Below are 20,446 nucleotides of genomic sequence, written 5' to 3'. Positions count from 1 at the left end.
GGCTGCTAATTATCCCTGACACCTGTCACCATACTCCCTCCCAGCCTCTAGGTAATCAGGCTGCTAATTATCCCTGACACCTGTCACCATACTCCCTCCCAGCCTCTAGGTAATCAGGCTGCTAATTATCCCTGACACCTGTCACCATACTCCCTCCCAGCCTCTAGGTAATCAGGCTGCTAATTATCCCTGACACCTGTCACCATACTCCCTCCCAGCCTCTAGGTAATCAGGCTGCTAATTATCCCTGACACCTGTCACCATACTCCCTCCCAGCCTCTAGGTAATCAGGCTGCTAATTATCCCTGACACCTGTCACCATACTCCCTCCCAGCCTCTAGGTAATCAGGCTGCTAATTATCCCTGACACCTGTCACCATACTCCCTCCCAGCCTCTAGGTAATCAGGCTGCTAATTATCCCTGACACCTGTCACCATCGTCTCGCACACCTGCATACTCCCTCCCAGCCTCTAGGTAATCAGGCTGCTAATTATCCCTGACACCTGTCACCATCGTCTCGCACACCTGCATACTCCCTCCCAGACTCTAGGTAATCAGGCTGCTAATTATCCCTGACACCTGTCACCATCGTCTCGCACACCTGCGCCTCATGACACTCACCTGGACTCCATCACCTCCTTGATTATCTTCCCTGTGTCTGTCCCTCCCCTTGGTTCTTTCCCCAGGTGTTACTGACTGTTTCCATGTCGGTGCGTTGTTTGTGTTACGTGTTTATTGTTTCATTTATTTATTAAAACACTGACTCCCTGACCTTGCTTCCCGACTCTCAGCGCACTCGTTCCAGCCTCAATCAGAACAATCAGAAAGAAGTTGTCTCCGATTCAAAAAGCTGTGGAAGTAAAGTCCCCACAGTATCAGCAATATCATTCATTCAAACAGATATGATATCGACATCGGTTTGAAAAATGCAACTGATATAGAGTCTCCATAACTCCGCCCATCACCAATAAGTAGTATCTAAACATTGCAGAGGTGTTCAGTCCCAGGGTCCTTAGCTTAGTGATGACCTTTGAGGGCACTATGTTGTGGAATGCTGAGCTGTAGTCAATGAACAGCATTCTCACGTAGGTGTTCCTTTTGTCCAAGCAATGCAAGCAATGTCCTCAGGCCATGTTACTGGTATTACTGGTATTATTAGGTTGGTGGATGGTGATTTATGGAATTAATGAGCCAATTTGACAGATGCACACTTTCAGAAAGTATATAATAAGCACAGACAGATCTTTAAAGGTCCTTCTATCCCTCCTCTTTTCTCCTCCTCCTCTTTTCTCCTCCTCCTCCAACCTAAAGAGTAGACAGACCTGTAAAGGTCCTTCTATCCCTCCTCTTTTCTCCCCCTCCTCCAACCTAAAGAGTAGACAGACCTGGATATAACAGATTCTGCTGCTCTCATTCCTCACCATTGTCTAGCCAACTGTCGTCATGTTTCACTCTCCAGACCACACCTCTCCGCCATCAGTGGAAGGGCTGGACCTGTTGAGTCCCTACCTGTTCACACACAGAGGGTACAACTTTACCGTGGGAGAGACCGACCCCCAATACATCGACTCCCTCCAGAGCTTTGAGATTCAAGAAACGGACATTTTCCTCGTCTCCTATCCCAAATCAGGTGAGTTTGTGTGTGTTTGGTGTTGTAAAAATGATGATAAAAACAATCGAGATTCACCAGCCGAAGCTTTTGCCACATATTTTTCGTTACAGACCGGTTACATGTACAGTAATAAATGAAACACCTCCCAAATTAAAATGTCATCTATTACGGGGGTTTTTATCTTGTAAAATGACAGGGGGAACTTGTTCATTTGAATTCCATGTTTGTTTAATTACTTAAATGTGGAACAAAATTGCATCATGCAAGTCACAAGTTTGTTCCAAAGTTGATGGGTTTATTGATACCCTCGCCTCTCTTTGGAAGTCACCCTATGGGTTTCCTCTCAGCATGTGATATTGTTGGTAAGAGCAAGGGGTTGGTTTGAGATTCACCGATCGCTTAGTGAAAGTCCTCGTACCCTTTTCAGAGGTGTCACATTTTGCTCAATTAAATTCAAATCCAACAATGGATTAACTGGGATTTCCCACTGATCTACTCAATCTGCACCACACTTTCTATGTAAAATAAACAATTATAGAATTTTACAAAAATGAGATGGTGGTTATTGTTTTTAATGTTGTTTTACCCTGACTGCACCACTAATGTCCCATTTGGGACAATAAAGATGTGTGTATAATAAACATAACTTTATTTTCCATGAAAGGACATTTGTCTTGGAAGTTAAAGAGCTGCAGCTTCCACATCAATTATCACATAATACTATATAAACCCCTCAATATAGGGCGTAGTGCAATAACTTTCCTCTGTTTGTGTATATGTGTGTGTGTGTGTGTGTGTGTGTGTGTGTGTGTGTGTGTGTGTGTGTGTGTGTGTGTGTGTGTGTGTGTGTGTGTGTGTGTGTGTGTGTGTGTGTGTGTGTGTGTGTGTGTGTGTGTGTGTGTGTGTGTGTGTGTGTTGTGTGTGTGTGTGTGTGTGTGTGTGTGTGTGTGTGTGTGTGTGTGTGTGTGTGTGTGTGTGTGTGTGTGTGTGTGTGTGTGTGTGTGTGTGTGTGTGTGTGTGTGTGTGTGTGTGTGTGTGTGTGTGTGTGTGTGTGTGTGTGTGTGTGTGTGTGTAGGTACGATATGGACCCAGCAGATCCTGGTTCAGGTGGTGGAGGCGGCCTACCCTGAGAGTATTGGCACCGACCAGAGCTCCACCAACCTGGAGAAGATGCCCTGGCTCGAGTACCCAGACACCCGCCCCGAGCGCCCGCGCCCCTCACCTAGACTCTTCATCTCCCACCTGCCTCCAAACCTGCTGCCCACCAGCCTGAACACCAAGAGACCCAAGGTACAACCACCAAGCCTAGAATGACCAGAAAACGGGGAAAGCCTGCCCACCAAAGGGGGGTTGGGAAAAAGGAAAGAAGAGGACTTCCCAGTGTATCTGTGACAAGTTACAATGAAGTCATCTTCTTCTTCCTCTTCTTCCTTTGTGGTGTTCAGATTGTGTACGTGATGAGAAACCCGAAGGACAACATGGTGTCCTACTACCACTTCTGTCACGTGTGGAGCAAGCTGGAGACACCCAGCAGCTTCCAGGATTTCTTCGACCAGTACCTGACAGGGAAAAGTAAGTTATTGTGACGTGTTTTCCTTATAGGTCATTACGACAAACGTTGTAATTATATTTTTAGCGTCTTATTAACAAACAGTAATAACCCTTGGCCTCCCTACCTGGGATATTATAATGTAACAGTGACATGTTTGAACAAACAGAAAGGTTCTAAACTCCTCCTCGTCTCTCAGTAACTTTCCACCCACAGTCCCTTGTTCGTCCTCCACTGACACTACAACGTACAGTTATCATACAGGTCATCAATATGGGCTTATACAGTGACACTACAACGTACAGTTATCATACAGGTCATCAATATGGGCTTATACAGTGACACTACAACGGACAGTTATCATACAGGTCATCAATATGGGCTTATACAGTTATCATACAGGTCATCAATATGGGCTTATACAGTGACACTACAACGTACAGTTATCATACAGGTCATCAATATGGGCTTATACAGTGACACTACAACGTACAGTTATCATACAGGTCATCAATATGGGCTTATACAGTGACACTACAACGTACAGTTATCATACAGGTCATCAATATGGGCTTATACAGTGACACTACAGTACAGTTATCATACAGGTCATCAATATGGGCTTATACAGTGACACTACAACGTACAGTTATCATACAGGTCATCAATATGGGCTTATACAGTGACACTACAACGTACAGTTATCATACAGGTCATCAATATGGGCTTATACAGTGACACTACAACGTACAGTTATCATACAGGTCATCAATATGGGCTTATACAGTGACAGGAATAAGTTCATTTCAAATTGGCACACAACAGTCTCCTCTTGTTTGAATCGTGACTCCATACTGTTCAACATGACATAAACTGTGAAATTGCTTAGAAATAAAACAGAAACGAGAACATGATTAGTATAAAAAGAAAACGTGATTCATATTTTCACACTTGATTAATATGTTCACGCCTCCGAGGCCTATGGCCTCTGTGTGTATATTGTGCTTAGTCTACACCCAAGGCTTTAAATCCCTCTTACCGTCGTTATAACCACACCAATCACCCTCGTAACCCCCCGCCCCATCTTTCATTGTTCCTCCTACATACAACCGATAATTACATTTCTGTTGGAGATTTTCCCGTTCTCTTCCTCTTTCGGGTTCCTAAGAGAGTGATAGTAGAAAAGAAAACTAGGAAAGAGAGAGAACACAAAATATTCAAATTGATTATTAAATAGTTCAACTCGAAGTTTAACAACATGACGATTCCCAATCTCCCGTATCCTGACTTTCCGCTGGGATCCACAAAAAATGAAGGCTCTGTACACCTCCTCATGCTTGTGTCCAGCCTTCCCCCCTCAGGCTGCATGTTGACTGGTGTTCCCACTCCATGTCATCCGTAATTACCAATGGATTCTTCCAAATGATTCACTCGTTTCAGAAACCACTCGCAGGGTGAGTCGTGCACCCTCCCTATTGTGCTCCCCTCACAGTTGAAGGGCAGCGCTCTGTCTCTCCTTACAGCCTTTCCGCATCATAATCACAACTATTGATCAATTATCCAACCCACATTTAGAATGACAGTCCCTAGTGCTTCAGTTAGTCACTCGAATTTACCACCATCACCTTGGCACTAACCGACATTTGGCAGAATTTACATTTACAGAAAGGGAGAAATATATACAGTATGTACTACTAATGTTAACATAAAGTATATTCATCTTCTATTTCTAGCATGAACTTTTCTAAGTACAGCCCCGGTTTGTCCCTGTCTTACACTTTCATGAGTGGCATGTTAATGCCAGATCGGTATCTCAATGCTATGCATTTCCCAGTACGCATACCCCTACAATTAACCTTAAATGAACCCTTTTGCCGACGTTTACTGACACCGGCCATATTCAACAAGTGTTGAGCGTTTGTAAATTCATATTCTGTGCTCTGGAACACTCAGACGATACATTTACTCCGATCTGAAATCGGAGGGACGTAGATAGCCAGAGCGAATTTACAAACGGACCCGAATAGGCACGGTGGCATTCGTCTTGCCACTGAGTTTAAATATTTACGCCAGTACATGACTGGAGGGTGAAACCGGGGTAGTTCGAGTTTACCCTCCACTACCGCGCAACGGTGCCCATCCTACTAATGCACAGACATTTAAGAGGGTAATTCTACCCCAATGCAGGTGCTTAACACAATGTGCTACAAATACTCCTTCATACTCGTAACTCCACTTTATTCTCTCATGAGACCCCTCCTCCTACCTTTCGCCAATAAAACTATTTCAGAATGAGACAGAATAAAGTTTCTCACCAACGCGTTTTTTTTTGCGTGCGAGGAGTGTTTGGTCGTCGTGCCAACTTTAACTTGTTACTTTTTAGAATCCATTCCCCTGGCATTTTACATAGATTATTCAAACCCAAAATCGGTTCTATCCCAGCTCCCATAAAGAATGAGTCCGGTATGATTACTGGCTGGACCTATTGTAAATGGAATGGGTTTTAGTTGCAGAACTTTTGATTCTGTCCCTGTTACTCCAAACTGAACTAAATGCACATTTTTGTCTTAGATTTTGTCAACTTGAGCAACAGCACAGAGGCCAAATACCCCTATGCCTTAAACTCCGGTCGCTTTCAGGAGTGCTTGCTGTTGCTCACTGGTCAGTGAAGAAAACATCTGTACAGTAGCACTTACTGTACCCCGGAATGAGTCGTCTCAGAGGACTCGGGCACCATCTGTATGCACTGTAATTGGGAATGGAGGTTGCGCGCTTCCCCGCCAGTCCGTTTTTAATGATGCAAGGTTGGCTACTTCGGTTTCATAGCAGAGCTGTGCTTACTTAATATGAGAAGCTGAGAAATAAATACAAGAACACCTATTTCACGCCAAGCATCAACCCCAGTCGGAGGAGCATGATGATGTTCCGACCAGACTCTGCATCAACCCCAGTCGGAGGAGCATGATGATGTTCCGACCAGACTCTGCATCAACCCCAGTCGGAGGAGCATGATGATGTTCCGACCAGACTCTGCATCAACCCCAGTCGGAGGAGCATGATGATGTTCCGACCAGACTCTGCATCAACCCCAGTCGGAGGAGCATGATGATGTTCCGACCAGACTCTGCATCAACCCCAGTCGGAGGAGCATGATGATGTTCCGACCAGACTCTGCATCAACCCCAGTCGGAGGAGCATGATGATGTTCCGACCAGACTCTGCATCAACCCCAGTCGGAGGAGCATGATGATGTTCCGACCAGACTCTGCATCAACCCCAGTCGGAGGAGCATGATGATGTTCCGACCAAACTCTGCATCAACCCCAGTCGGAGGAGCATGATGATGTTCCGACCAGACTCTGCATCAACCCCAGTCGGAGGAGCATGATGATGTTCCGACCAGACTCTGCATCAACCCCAGTCGGAGGAGCATGATGATGTTCCGACCAGACTCTGCATCAACCCCAGTCGGAGGAGCATGATGATGTTCCGACCAGACTCTGCATCAACCCCAGTCGGAGGAGCATGATGATGTTCCGACCAGACTCTGCATCAACCCCAGTCGGAGGAGCATGATGATGTTCCGACCAGACTCTGCATCAACCCCAGTCGGAGGAGCATGATGATGTTCCGACCAAACTCTGCATCAACCCCAGTCGGAGGAGCATGATGATGTTCCGACCAGACTCTGCATCAACCCCAGTCGGAGGAGCATGATGATGTTCCGACCAGACTCTGCATCAACCCCAGTCGGAGGAGCATGATGAGGAGTCGGAGGAGCATGATGATGTTCCGACCAGACTCTGCATCAACCCCAGTCGGAGGAGCATGATGATGTTCCGACCAAACTCTGCATCAACCCCAGTCGGAGGAGCATGATGATGTTCCGACCAAACTCTGCATCAACCCCAGTCGGAGGAGCATGATGATGTTCCGACCAGACTCTGCATCAACCCCAGTCGGAGGAGCATGATGATGTTCCGACCAGACTCTGCATCAACCCCAGTCGGAGGAGCATGATGATGTTCCGACCAAACTCTGCATCAACCCCAGTCGGAGGAGCATGATGATGTTCCGACCAGACTCTGCATCAACCCCAGTCGGAGGAGCATGATGATGTTCCGACATCAGAGTCGGAGGAGCATGATGATGTTCAATCAACCCCAGTCGGAGGAGCATGATGATGTTCCGACCAAACTCTGCATCAACCCCAGTCGGAGGAGCATGATGATGTTCCGACCAAACTCTGCATCAACCCCAGTCGGAGGAGCATGATGATGTTCCGACCAGACTCTGCATCAACCCCAGTCGGAGGAGCATGATGATGTTCCGACCAGACTCTGCATCAACCCCAGTCGGAGGAGCATGATGATGTTCCGACCAAACTCTGCATCAACCCCAGTCGGAGGAGCATGATGATGTTCCGACCAAACTCTGCATCAACCCCAGTCGGAGGAGCATGATGATGTTCCGACCAGACTCTGCATCAACTCCAGTCGGAGGAGCATGATGATGTTCCGACCAGACTCTGCATCAACCCCAGTCGGAGGAGCATGATGATGTTCCGACCAGACTCTGATCAACCCCAGTCGGAGGAGCATGATGATGTTCCGACCAGACTCTGTATGCAATGGCCTCTTCAACACTGTTCCTGCAGCTACCCAGTGCTTCATTTGGGAAACCAAGTGAAATCTGCACAGGAACATCGATAGTAACATGTTTATGCAGTGAAACATGTTTCACTAAACAGTTGACAACCCCTCTTACAGCTCAATGGCCGAGGACTCAACGTTCTCTCCCAGACTCGTGGATAGACATTTCGGAGTGGAGCATCAGTCTAAACATACAAACCAAGTATGCATAATAATCCACACACAAAGGAGGTTATTCAAATGTGTTTGATTTTGGATTATAGGCAATTATGTACCGTAAATCATAACTCAACAGCCCTAGGGTGAACCCTTCTGCCTCCCCCCACTCACAGAGGTTTCTTCTCACTTCATCTGTTGACTTGACCTTGAGCCAAATTCCTCACTCCTCCCTAGTTGTAATGAATTTCCTCCTCTTCTTCCGAAGAGGAGAGGCGAAACGGATCAGAGGACCAATGCGCGGCGTGGTAAGTGTCCATGGTTCTTTTAATACGTTAAGGTACACATGAACAACTGACTACAAAAAAAACAATAAATGTGAAAACTCAAAACAGTCCTATCTGGTGCAATCACAGAGCCAGAAACAATCACCCACAAACACACAGTGAAACCCAGGCTACCTAAGTATGATTCTCAATCAGAGACAACTAATGACACCTGCCTCTGATTGAGAACCATACTAGGCTGAAACATAGAAAATCCCAAAACCTAGAAAAACAAACATAGACTGCCCACCCAACTCACGCCCTGACCATACTAACTAAATAAAAAACAGGAAATAAAGGTCAGAACGTGACAGTACCCCCCCAAAGGTGCGGACTCCGGCCGCAAAACCTTGACCTATAGGGGAGGGTCTGGGTGGGCGTCTGTCCGCGGTGGCGGTTCTGGCGCGGGACGCGGACCCCACTTCACCATTGTCTTAGTCCGCCTTATTGTCCGCCTCCGTGGCTTTCTCACCATGGCAACCCCTCTCAATGACCCCACTGGACAGAGGGGCAGGGGCTCTGGCGCCTCTGGGCTGAGGGGCTCTGGCGCCTCTGGGCTGAGGGGCTCTGGCGCCTCTGGGCTGAGGGGCTCCGGCAGCGGCGCCGGACAGGCGGGAGGCTCCGGCAGCGGCGCCGGACAGGCGGGAGGCTCCGGCAGCGGCGCCGGACAGGCGGGACGCTCCGGCAGCGGCGCCGGACAGGCGGGAGCACCTGCAGGGAGGAGACAGAGAGACCGCTTGGTGCGTGGCGCTGCCACAGGAGGCAGCGGCGCCGGACAGGCGGGAGGCTCCGGCAGCGGCGCCGGACAGGCGGGAGGCTCCGGCAGCGGCGCCGGACGGGCGACGGGCTCCAGCAGCGGCGCCGGACAGGCGGGAGCACCTGCAGGGAGGAGACAGAGAGACCGCCTGGTGCGTGGAGCTGCCACAGGAGGCAGCGGCGCCGGACAGGCGGGAGGCTCCGGCAGCGGCGCCGGACAGGCGGGAGGCTCCGGCAGCGGCGCCGGACAGGCGACGGGCTCCGGCAGCGGCGCCGGACAGGCGACGGGCTCCGGCAGCGGCGCCGGACAGGCGGGACGCTCCGACAGCGGCACCGGACAGGCGGGAGCACCTGCAGGGAGGAGACAGAGAGACAGCCTGGTGCGTGGAGCTGCCACAGGAGGCAGCGGCGCCGGACAGGCGGGACGCTCCGGCAGCGGCGCCGGACAGGCGGGACGCTCCGGCAGCGGCGCCGGACAGGCGGGACGCTCCGGCAGCGGCGCCGGACAGGCGGGAGCACCTGCAGGGAGGAGACAGAGAGACAGCCTGGTGCGTGGGGCTGCCACAGGAACCACCAGGCTGGGGAGACCTTCAAGAGGCTTGGTGTTAGGAGGAGCCTGAAAGACCGGGCTGTGGGGGAGCACTGGAGCTCTGGTGCGCAACCTTGGCACCACTTCCCCAGGCTGGACAACTACTCTAGCCCGGACCCTCCAGGGTGCAGGCACAGGTTGAACCAGGCTGTGGGTAAGCACGGGAGATCTAGTGCTTACTACACGCACCTCTCCCTTAGGCTCCACTCCCACAGTTGCCCGGCACGAGCGGAGCGCAGGCAGAGGACGCACTGCACCCTCCCAGCGCACCGGAGACACAGCACGCAGAGCCGGCGCAGGATAACCTAGACCAAAACTGCGTACCGGCGACCAGACCCGCTGAGCAGGCACCATATGCCCTGGCTCAATGCCCACACTCGTATGGCACTTACGGGGGGCTGCCCTATAGCGCACTGGGCTATGGACACGCACTGGCGACACCATGCGCTTAACCGCATAACACGGTGCCTGACCAGTAATGTGCTGCTTATAATAAGCACGAGGCGTGAGCTCAGGTCTGCTACCTGGCTTAGTACCACACCTCGTGTGCCCCCCAAAAAAATTTTGGGGCTGCCTCTCGTACCTGTCGCACTGCCGTGCTGGCTCCTCATATTGCCGCCGCTCAGCTCTCGCTGCCTCCAGCTCTGCTTTGGGGCGGAGATTTTCCCCAGCCTGTGCCCAGGGTCCCTCTCAGTTCAGTATCTCCTCCCATGTCCAGGAGTCCTGTGATGCTGGCCTCTGTTGTTGATGCTGCTGCTGCTGTCGTCGCTGTCCTTTACCACGCCGCTTGGTCCGATTTGGGTGGGTGATTCTGTAATGAATTTCCTCCTCTTCTTCCGAAGAGGAGAGGCGAAACGGATCAGAGGACCAATGCGCGGCGTGGTAAGTGTCCATGGTTCTTTTAATACGTTAAGGTACACATGAACAACTGACTACAAAAAAACAATAAATGTGAAAACTCAAAACAGTCCTATCTGGTGCAATCACAGAGACAGAAACAATCACCCACAAACACACAGTGAAACCCAGGCTACCTAAGTATGATTCCCAATCAGAGACAACTAATGACACCTGCCTCTGATTGAGAACCATACTAGGCTGAAACATAGAAAATCCCAAAACCTAGAAAAACAAACATAGACTGCCCACCCAACTCATGCCCTGACCATACTAACTAAATACAAAACAGGAAATAAAGGTCAGAACGTGACACTAGTACCTTAGGCTGTCTGCCTATTCATCACCTTTCCCTCCCTTCTTTATCTATTAACAATGACTTGTTTGAACAGACTGAACCAACAATGCCATGTTTGAACAGACACAAACTCCTCCTTGTCTCTCTCGGTAACTTTCAATGCACAGTTCCTTGTTCACCCTCCACTGACACCCTAAACACATACAGTTATCATACATGTAGCGTAATCAATACGTTCTTACATAGTGACAGGAAGTAGATTTCAAATTGGAACCCAACAAAACATGTCACATAGCAGTACCCGACAGGGAAAAGTAAGGTGGAAACGTGTTGCAGTACCGTGTGCTGTAAAGTGTACCGTGTGCTGTAAAGTGTACCGTGTGCTGTAAAGTGTACCGTGTGCTGTAAAGTGTACCGTGTGCTGTAAAGTGTACCGTGTGCTGTAAAGTGTACTGTGTAACATCAACTGCTCCTTACTCTGTACACTTTTGTAACTTTTACACAGTTGATATGTGCATAAACAAGAATATGTTTTGTACGCATTCTCTCTTTTTCTATATGTTTTTTTGGGGATAAATGTCAGCCACTGTTGAAGACGTTTTAAGTCCTGTCCAATAGCGTATGTGTCTGTGTGTTGTTGACAGTGGTGGGTGGATCGTGGTTTGATCACATCCGTGAGTGGTACACCAAGAGAGAGCAGTATGACATTCACTTTGTCAAGTACGAGGACATGATCAAGGTATAGTAAAGGGTTTTCTGCATCTTAAATGGAATCCAGGGCCCTCTTGTCAACAGTAGTGCATTAAGTAGGGAATAGGGGGCTATTTGGGAAGCACGATCAAGCAGTCTGTCTGCTTCCTTGTCGGTCTGTTTCTCTGTCTCTCTCTCTCCACCCATCCCTCTCCCCCTCTCTCTCTCTCCCCCTCTCTCTCTCTCTTCACCCATCCCTCTCCCCCCTCTCTCTCTCTCTCTTCACCCATCCCTCTCCCCCTCTCTCTCTCTCTCTTCACCCAGCCATCTCTCTCTCTCTCTCTCTCTCTCTCTCTCTCTCTCTCTCTCTCTCTCTCTCTCTCTCTCTCTCTCTCTCTCTCTCTCTCTTCACCCACCCATCTCTCTCTCTCTATCTTCACCCACCCATCTCTCTCTCTCTATCTTCACCCATCCCTCTCCCCCTCTCTCTCTCTCTCTCTTCACCCACCCATCTCTCTCTCTCTTCACCCACCCATCTCTCTCTCTCTATCTTCACCCACCCACCCACCCATCTCTCTCTCTCTCCCTCTCTCTCTCTCTCTCTCTCTCTCTCTCTCCCTCTCTTTCTCTCCTCTCTCTCTCTCTCTCTCTCTCTCTCTCTCTCTCTCTCTCTCTCCCCCTCCCCTCTCTCTCTCTCTCTCTCTCCTCTCTGTCTCTCTCCCTCCCCTCTCTCTCTCCCTCTCTCCCTCTCTTTCTCCTCTCTCCTCTCCATCTCTCTCTCCCTCCCCCCCTCTCTCTCTCTCTCTCCTCTCTGTCTCTCTCCCTCCCCTCTCTCTCAGGACCTGAGATCAGTGGTGGTGAATATCTGTGATTTCCTTGGGAAGGACCTGACCCCCTCGGCCATTGACCGCATTGTTGAGAAGGCCAGGTTGGAACCTGTTGTTTATGTCTCTATCCTGTCTTTTTGACTGTATATTGTGTATGCTGCAAAATGAACAGCCTCAATGAGGACTAATATAATATGATCTGTCTGATAATTCATGATTGATTGATTGATTGACAGGTTCAAGAACATGAAAAAGGATCCAAAAGCCAACTATGAGTTTCTGCCCAAAGACGTGCTCGTTCTGGAGAAAGGACACTTCCTACGGAAAGGTACACACACACACGCACACACATGACAAACATACATACGCACACACACACACATGAGCAAACATACATACGCACACACACACACATGAGCAAACATACATACGCACACACACACACATGAGCAAACATACATACGCACACACACACACATGAGCAAACATACATACGCACACACACACACATGAGCAAACATACATACGCACACACACACACATGAGCAAACATACATACGCACACACACACACATGAGCAAACATACATACGCACACACACACACATGAGCAAACATACATATGCACACACACACACATGAGCAAACATACATATGCACACATACATACACACAGAAATAGTTACAGTAGGAGTGCTGATAAAGGATCAGTTTTCCCTTTTAGATCATAATTGATAAGACAATATGGACAGGTGGGTCCTGATCCTAGATCAGCACTCCTACTGTGGGAAACTTTATAAATATGCTCCCTGATCCTAGATCAGCACTCCTGCTGTGAGAGGCTTTATAATTATGGGCCCTGGTCCTAGATCGGCACTCCTACTGTGAGAGGCTTTATAAATACGCTCCCTGATCCTAGATCAGCACTCCTACTGTGAGAGGCTTTATAAATACGCTCCCTGATCCTAGATCAGCACTTCTACTGTGAGAGACTTTATAAATACGCTCCCTGATCCTAGATCAGCACTCCTACTGTGAGAGGCTTTATAATTACGGGCCCTGATCCTAGATCAGCACTCCTACTGTGAGAGGCTTTATAAATACACTCCCTGATCCTAGATCAGCACTCCTACTGTGAGAGGCTTTATAAATACGCTCACTGATCCTAGATCAGCACTCCTACTGTGAGAGGCTTTATAAATACGCTCACTAATCCTAGATCAGCACTCCTACTGTGAGAGGCTTTATAAATACGCTCACTGATCCTAGATCAGCACTCCTACTGTGAGAGGCTTTATAATTACGGGCCCTGATCCTAGATCAGCACTCCTACTGTGAGAGGCTTTATAATTACAGGCCCTGATCCTAGATCAGCACTCATACTGTGAGAGGCTTTATAATTACAGGCCCTGATCCTAGATCAGCACTCCTACTGTGAGAGGCTTTATAAATACGCTCACTGATCCTAGATCAGCACTCCTACTGTGAGAGGCTTTATAAATACGCTCACTGATCCTAGATCAGCACTCCTACTGTGAGAGGCTTTATAAATACGCTCACTGATCCTAGATCAGCACTCCTACTGTGAGAGGCTTTATAATTACGGGCCCTGATCCTAGATCAGCACTCCTGCTGTGAGAGGCTTTATAATTACAGGCCCTGATCCTAGATCAGCACTGGTTTTGTATCGCTTTGGCTCATCTGAATATATATGTGTGTGTGTGTGTGTGTGTGTGTGTGTGTGTGTGTGTGTGTGTGTGTGTGTGTGTGTGTGTGTGTGTGTGTGTGTGTGTGTGTGTGTGTGTGTGTGTGTGTGTGTGTGTGTGTGTGTGTGTGTGTGTGTGTGTGTGTGTGTGTGTGTGTTCTGCACAGGTACCATAGGAGACTGGAAGAACTCGTTGACGGTGGCCCAGAGTGAACACTTTGACCAGGTGTTTGATGAGAAGATGAAGGACCTGCCTCTAAGGTTCACCTGGGACATCAACCAACATCACAGAGCCGCCCAAACCACCGGTCCCGGAGGTCACCTGTGTAGCTCAGTTGGTAGAGCATGGCGCTTGTAACGCCAGGGTAGTGGGTTCGATCCCCGGGACCACCCATACGTAGAATGTATGCACACATGACTGTAAGTCGCTTTGGATAAAAGCGTCTGCTAAATGGCATATATATACATATATATACTATAGATCTGAATAGAACATGGATGGGTTCCAAATGGCACCCTATTTCCATATACAGTATAATACACTACTTTTAATCAGAGCCATATGGGCCTTGTCAAAAGTAGTGCACTATATATGGAAATCGGGTGCCATTTGGAAAACAGGCCATTCGTCACTATAGAATTTAATAAAAAATGTGTCACTGTGGAATCTAGTACAACATTTGAATAAAGTTTAATAGAACTCTATAATTGAATAAAGTTTAATAGAACTCGAAAATGCAATAAAGTTTAATAGACCTCTATAATAGAATACAGTTTAATAGAACTCTATAATGGAATACAGTTTAATAGAACTCTATAATGGAATACAGTTTAATAGACCTCTATAATGGAATACAGTTTAATAGAACTCTATAATTGAATAAAGTTTAATAGAATTCTATAATTGAATAAAGTTTAATAGACCTCTATAATTAAATAAAGTTTAATAGACCTCTATAATTGAAATAAGTTTAATAGAACTCTATAATTGAATAAAGTTTAATAGAACTCTATAATTGAATAAAGTTTAATAGAACTCTATAATTGAATAAAGTTTAATAGAACTCTATAATTGAATAAAGTTGAATAGAACTCTATAATTGAATAAAGTTGAATAGAACTCTATAATTGAATAAAGTTTAATAGAACTCTATAATTGAATAAAGTTTAATAGAACTCTATAATTGAATAAAGTTTAATAGAACTCTATAATTGAATAAAGTTTAATAGAACTCTATAATGGAATACAGTTTAACAGAACTGTATAATTGAATATAACTGTATAATTGAATAGAAATTCATAACTGAATAGTGTTGACTAGAGCTGTATAATGGAATAGAAATGTATAATTGAATAGAATCGTATAATTGAATAGAATTTAATAGAACTGTATAATTGAATAGAACTGTATAATTGAACTGTTAAGTTGAAAGAACAGAATAATTTAATAGAGTTGAATAGAACTGCAGAATTTAATAGAACTGAATAATTTAATAGAGTTGAATAGAACTGCAGAATTTAATAGAACTGAAGAATTTAATAGAGTTGAATAGAATTGTTGAATTGAATAGTATAATTGAATAGTGTGGAATATAACTACATAATTGAATATAACTGTTGAACTGAATACAACAGTATTATTTAATATAGTTCAATATAAATGTATAATTGAATAAAACTAGAATAGTAAAGTAAACTTGAATAGAGTTGAATATAACTGTACAATTGAATATAATTGTAGAATTGAACATACCTCTATAATTGAATACTTGAATACTGAATACAGGCAGACTCAGGGTAGGCAGAGGTCAGTAAACCAGAGGAGGGGCCAAGGTACAGGACGGCAGGCAGACTCAGGGTAGGCAGAGGTCAGTAAACCAGAGGAGGGGCCAAGGTACAGGACGGCAGGCAGACTCAGGGTAGGCAGAGGTCAGTAAACCAGAGGAGGGGCCAAGGTACAGGACGGCAGGCAGACTCAGGGTAGGCAGAGGTCAGTAAACCAGAGGAGGGGCCAAGGTACAGGACGGCAGGCAGACTCAGGGTAGGCAGAGGTCAGTAAACCAGAGGAGGGGCAAAGGTACAGGACGGCAGACAGGCTCAGGGTAGGCAGAGGTCAGTAAACCAGAGGAGGGGCAAAGGTACAGGACGGCAGGCAGACTCAGGGCAGGCAGAGGTCAGTAAACCAGAGGAGGGGCAAAGGTACCGGACGGCAGGCAGACTCAGGGTAGGCAGAGGTCAGTAAACCAGAGGAGGGGCAAAGGTACCGGACGGCAGGCAGACTCAGGGTAGGCAGAGGTCAGTAAACCAGAGGAGGGGCAAAGGTACCGGACGACAGGCAGACTCAGGGTAGGCAGAGGTCAGTAAACCAGAGGAGGGGCAAAGGTACAGGACGGGCACGGCAGTCAGCAGACTCAGGGTAGGCAGAGGTCAGTAAACCAGAGGAGGGGCAAAGGTACCGGACGGCAGGCAGACTCAGGGTAGGCAGAGGTCAGTAAACCAGAGGAGGGGCAAAGGTACCGGACGGCAGGCAGACTCAGGGTAGGCAGAGGTCAGTAAACCAGAGGAGGGGTAAAGGTACCGGACGGCAGGCAGACTCAGGGTAGGCAGAGGTCAGTAAACCAGAGGAGGGGTAAAGGTACCGGACGGCAGGCAGACTCAGGGTAGGCAGAGGTCAGTAAACCAGAGGAGGGGCAAAGGTACCGGACGGCAGGCAGACTCAGGGTAGGCAGAGGTCAGTAAACCAGAGGAGGGGCAAAGGTACCGGACGGCAGGCAGACTCAGGGTAGGCAGAGGTCAGTAAACCAGAGGAGGGGTAAAGGTACCGGACGGCAGGCAGACTCAGGGTAGGCAGGGGTCAGTAAACCAGAGGAGGGGTAAAGGTACCGGACGGCAGGCAGACTCAGGGTAGGCAGGGGTCAGTAAACCAGAGGAGGGGTAAAGGTACCGGACGGCAGGCAGACTCAGGGTAGGCAGAGGTCAGTAAACCAGAGGAGGGGTAAAGGTACCGGACGGCAGGCAGACTCAGGGTAGGCAGAGGTCAGTAAACCAGAGGAGGGGTAAAGGTACCGGACGGCAGGCAGACTCAGGCGGTGTGGTCAAGCAGGCAGACTCAGAGTCAGTACAGACAAGGGTCAAAACCAGAAGGGCGAGAAAAAGTGAGACTGGGAAAGCAGGAGCTGAGACAAAAAAGTGCTGGTTGACTTGATGAACAAGACGAACTGGTAACACAAACAGAGAACACAGGTATGAATATACAGGGTATAATGGGGAAGATGGGCGACACTTGGAGGGGGGTGGAGACAATCACAAATACAGGTGAAACAGATCAGGGTGTGACACTACCGGTCAAAGGTTATAAAACAGCTACTCATTCAAGGGTTTTCTTTATTTTTACTATTTTATACATTGTAGAATAATAATGATGACATCAAACTATAAAATAACATATATGGAATCATGTAGTAACCAAAAAAGTGTTAAACAACTAAAAAAATATGTTATATTTGTGATTTTTCAAATAGCCACCCTTTGCCTTGATGACAGCTTAGCACACTCTTGCATTCTCTCAACCAGCTTCATGAGGTATTCACCTGTAATGCATTTCAATTAACAGGTGTGCCTTCTTAAAAGTTAATTTGTGGAATTTCGTTCCTTCTTAATGCGTTTGAGCCAGTCAGTTGTTTTGTGACAAGGTAGTGGGGGTATACAGAACATAGCCCTATTTGGTAAAATACCAAGTCCATATTATGGCAAGAACAGCTCAAATAAGCAAAGAGAAATGAAAGTCCATCATTACTTTAAGACAGAAAGGTCAGTCAATGCGGAACATTTCAAGAACTTTGAAAGTTTCTTCATTAAGAAACCATTAAGTGCTATGACAAAACTGGCTCTCATGAGGACCGCCACAGGAATGTAAGACCCAGAGTTACCTCTGCTGCAGAGGATAAGTTCATTAGAGTTACCAGCCTCAGAAATTGCAGCCCAAATAAATGCTTCACAGAGTTCAAGTAACAGACACATCTCAACATTAACTGTTCAGAGGAGACTGTGTGAATCAGGCCTTCATGGTCGAATTTCTGCAAAGAAACCACTACTAAAGGACACCAATAAGAAGAAGAGACTTGCTTGGGCCAAGAAACATGAGCAATGGACATTATACCAGTGGAAATGTGTCCTTTGGTCTGGAGTCTAAATTGGAGATTTTTGGTTCCAACCGCCGTGTCTTTGTGAGATGTGGTGTGGGTGAACGGATGATCTCCCCATGTGTATTTCCCACCGTAAAGCATGGAGGAGGTGGTGTTATGGTGTGGGGGTGAACGGATGATCTCTGCATGTGTATTTCCCACCGTAAAGCCTGGAGGAGGAGGTGTTATGGTGTGGGGGTGCTTTGCTGGTAACACTGCCTGTGATTTATTTAGAATTCAAAGCACACTTAACCAGCATGGCTACCACGGCATTCTGCAGCGATACATCATCCCATCTGGTTTGGGTTTAGTGGGACTATCATTTGTTTTTCAACAGGCCAATGACCCAACACACCTCCAGGCAGGGTAAGGATTATTTTACCACGAATGAGAGTGATGAAGTGCTGCATCAGAGGACCTGGCCTCCACAATCCCTTGACCTCAACCATGGTTTGGGATGAGTCGGACCGCAGAATGAAGGAAAAGCAGCCAACAAGTGCTCAATTTGTTTTTTAAATAAAGAAAAACCCTTGAATGAATAGGTGTTCTAAAACATCCGACCGATATGTGTGACCAATAAAATTTATTTGATTCCATTTAAAAAAATCAAGGGACTTAAATATTTAGTCTTGCCCATTCTCCCTCTGCATGGAACCCATATACAATCCATGTCTCAATGGTCTCAAGGCTTAAAACCTGTCTCTTTCCCTTCATCTACACTGATTTGAAATGGATTTAACAGGTGACATCAGTAAGGACTCATAGCTGTCCCCTGGATTCACCTGGTCGGTCTATGTCATGGAAAGAGCAGGTGTTCCTAAAATTTTGTCTACTCAGTGTATGGTTCCCCTTTCATTTGAGTCTGGTGTTAGCTAGTTAATGGCTAGCTAGGTCTTCAACCAGCATGAAACAAAGTGGGGTTAAGAGTCAAAACTCTGACGCCATTTTCAAGTCCACGCCTCCTTCAGTGCTGCTGTGAACCGCATCACAAGGGACATGCCAAACGGGAGATGTATATCATTGATGCAATTTCGGTTGTTTGAGTTGCTTCTTGTATCACCAAATTTGCTTTAGAAGATTTTACTGCAACACTGATCACTGCATCCACGTTGCTTTACATAGGCGTTTCAAAGAGGTGTCAGTCAAGACATTTGAAAGAAAATTGCGTTTGAAAAAGGTGAAGTTTTTGCTGTGAGCCAATGGAATAACCAAGATGACCAAGGGTTGTCTTCCGCCAAGGCGGCGGGGCCGTAACGTCCTATTCAATACCGACTGAGTCTATAGAGTTAAATAGAACTGTAGAATTGAAAAGAACTGTAGAATTGAATAGCATTGTAGAATTGAATAGAACTGTAGAATTGATTAGCACTGTAGAATTGAATAGAACTGTAGAATTGAATAGAGTTGAATAGAACAAAAATGATCATATGTACAGTATCCTATAGTTTAATTTAATACATCTAAACAATAGTTGTGAATGTCATTGTCTAGGTACAGAGATTAATAAAGTTAGCCTACATGACAATTAACAATAGTTGTGAATGGCAATATCTAGGTACAGAGATAAAAGTGTACTGTAGCAATCCTTTGAAGATAAATACAAATGATTGAGCAAGGCAAACAGCAAGCACACACCATAAACCGAAATGAGTGGCTAAACTGACGCTCTGTCTGTCTTTTTTAGAGTGATGGGCACCGATATGGACAATCTAAATTGATATCAGTTGCATTTGTTCGATACGATATCGATATATACATTGGTTTATACAAAACGTTGCAACTGTGTGAAGGTTCACCTTTCTATTCTCTTCCCATGGCTCCCTGAAGGCAAGAGAACTGCTTGCTGATGGCCTGTTGGGCCACATATATATGTTCTAGTATATTGTATTAGAATACTTTTGTATCTAGTATATTTGTATTTTTATGTATTTTTTGTTAATCTTTATCAAGGGTGCCAATAATAGTGTAGGTTGTCCTTATCCTTTGTAGCTCCGTTGGTAAAGCATGGTACTTGTAGCACCAGGGTAGTGGGTTTGAGTCCTGGGATGCACGCATGACTGTCTGCTGAATAGTATATATTGTATTTGTGATTAAAGCAAATATTTCATAACAAACGTTGATTTTGCATGAATGACTTAGATAGTGAAAGATGAAGCCAATGAAATGCACAATGAAAGGTTCTGAACATAAGGCAGGAAGTATTA

The 20,446-nt window shown here is 46.5% G+C and overlaps 1 protein-coding gene across 1 annotated transcript; it reads left to right on the top strand.

Moving 5' to 3' along the window:
• The first annotated feature begins 1,223 nt into the window (after positions 1-1,223).
• LOC124003915 (amine sulfotransferase-like) lies at positions 1,224-15,946 on the top strand. The gene is made up of 7 exons (XM_046312564.1): positions 1,224-1,631; positions 2,689-2,903; positions 3,059-3,185; positions 11,481-11,575; positions 12,366-12,454; positions 12,590-12,681; positions 14,225-15,946. The coding sequence occupies exons 1-7, from the start codon at positions 1,445-1,447 to the stop codon at positions 14,413-14,415; spliced, it is 996 nt and encodes a 331-aa protein (XP_046168520.1). The 5' UTR covers positions 1,224-1,444; the 3' UTR covers positions 14,416-15,946.
• Positions 15,947-20,446: the final 4,500 nt, after the last annotated feature.

This window comes from Oncorhynchus gorbuscha, linkage group LG18 (genome assembly GCF_021184085.1).
Source record: "Oncorhynchus gorbuscha isolate QuinsamMale2020 ecotype Even-year linkage group LG18, OgorEven_v1.0, whole genome shotgun sequence".
Taxonomy (NCBI): Eukaryota; Metazoa; Chordata; class Actinopteri; order Salmoniformes; family Salmonidae; genus Oncorhynchus; species Oncorhynchus gorbuscha.
Note: the sequence above shows the minus strand (reverse complement) of the source record. Positions and strands in the feature narration are given on the sequence as shown.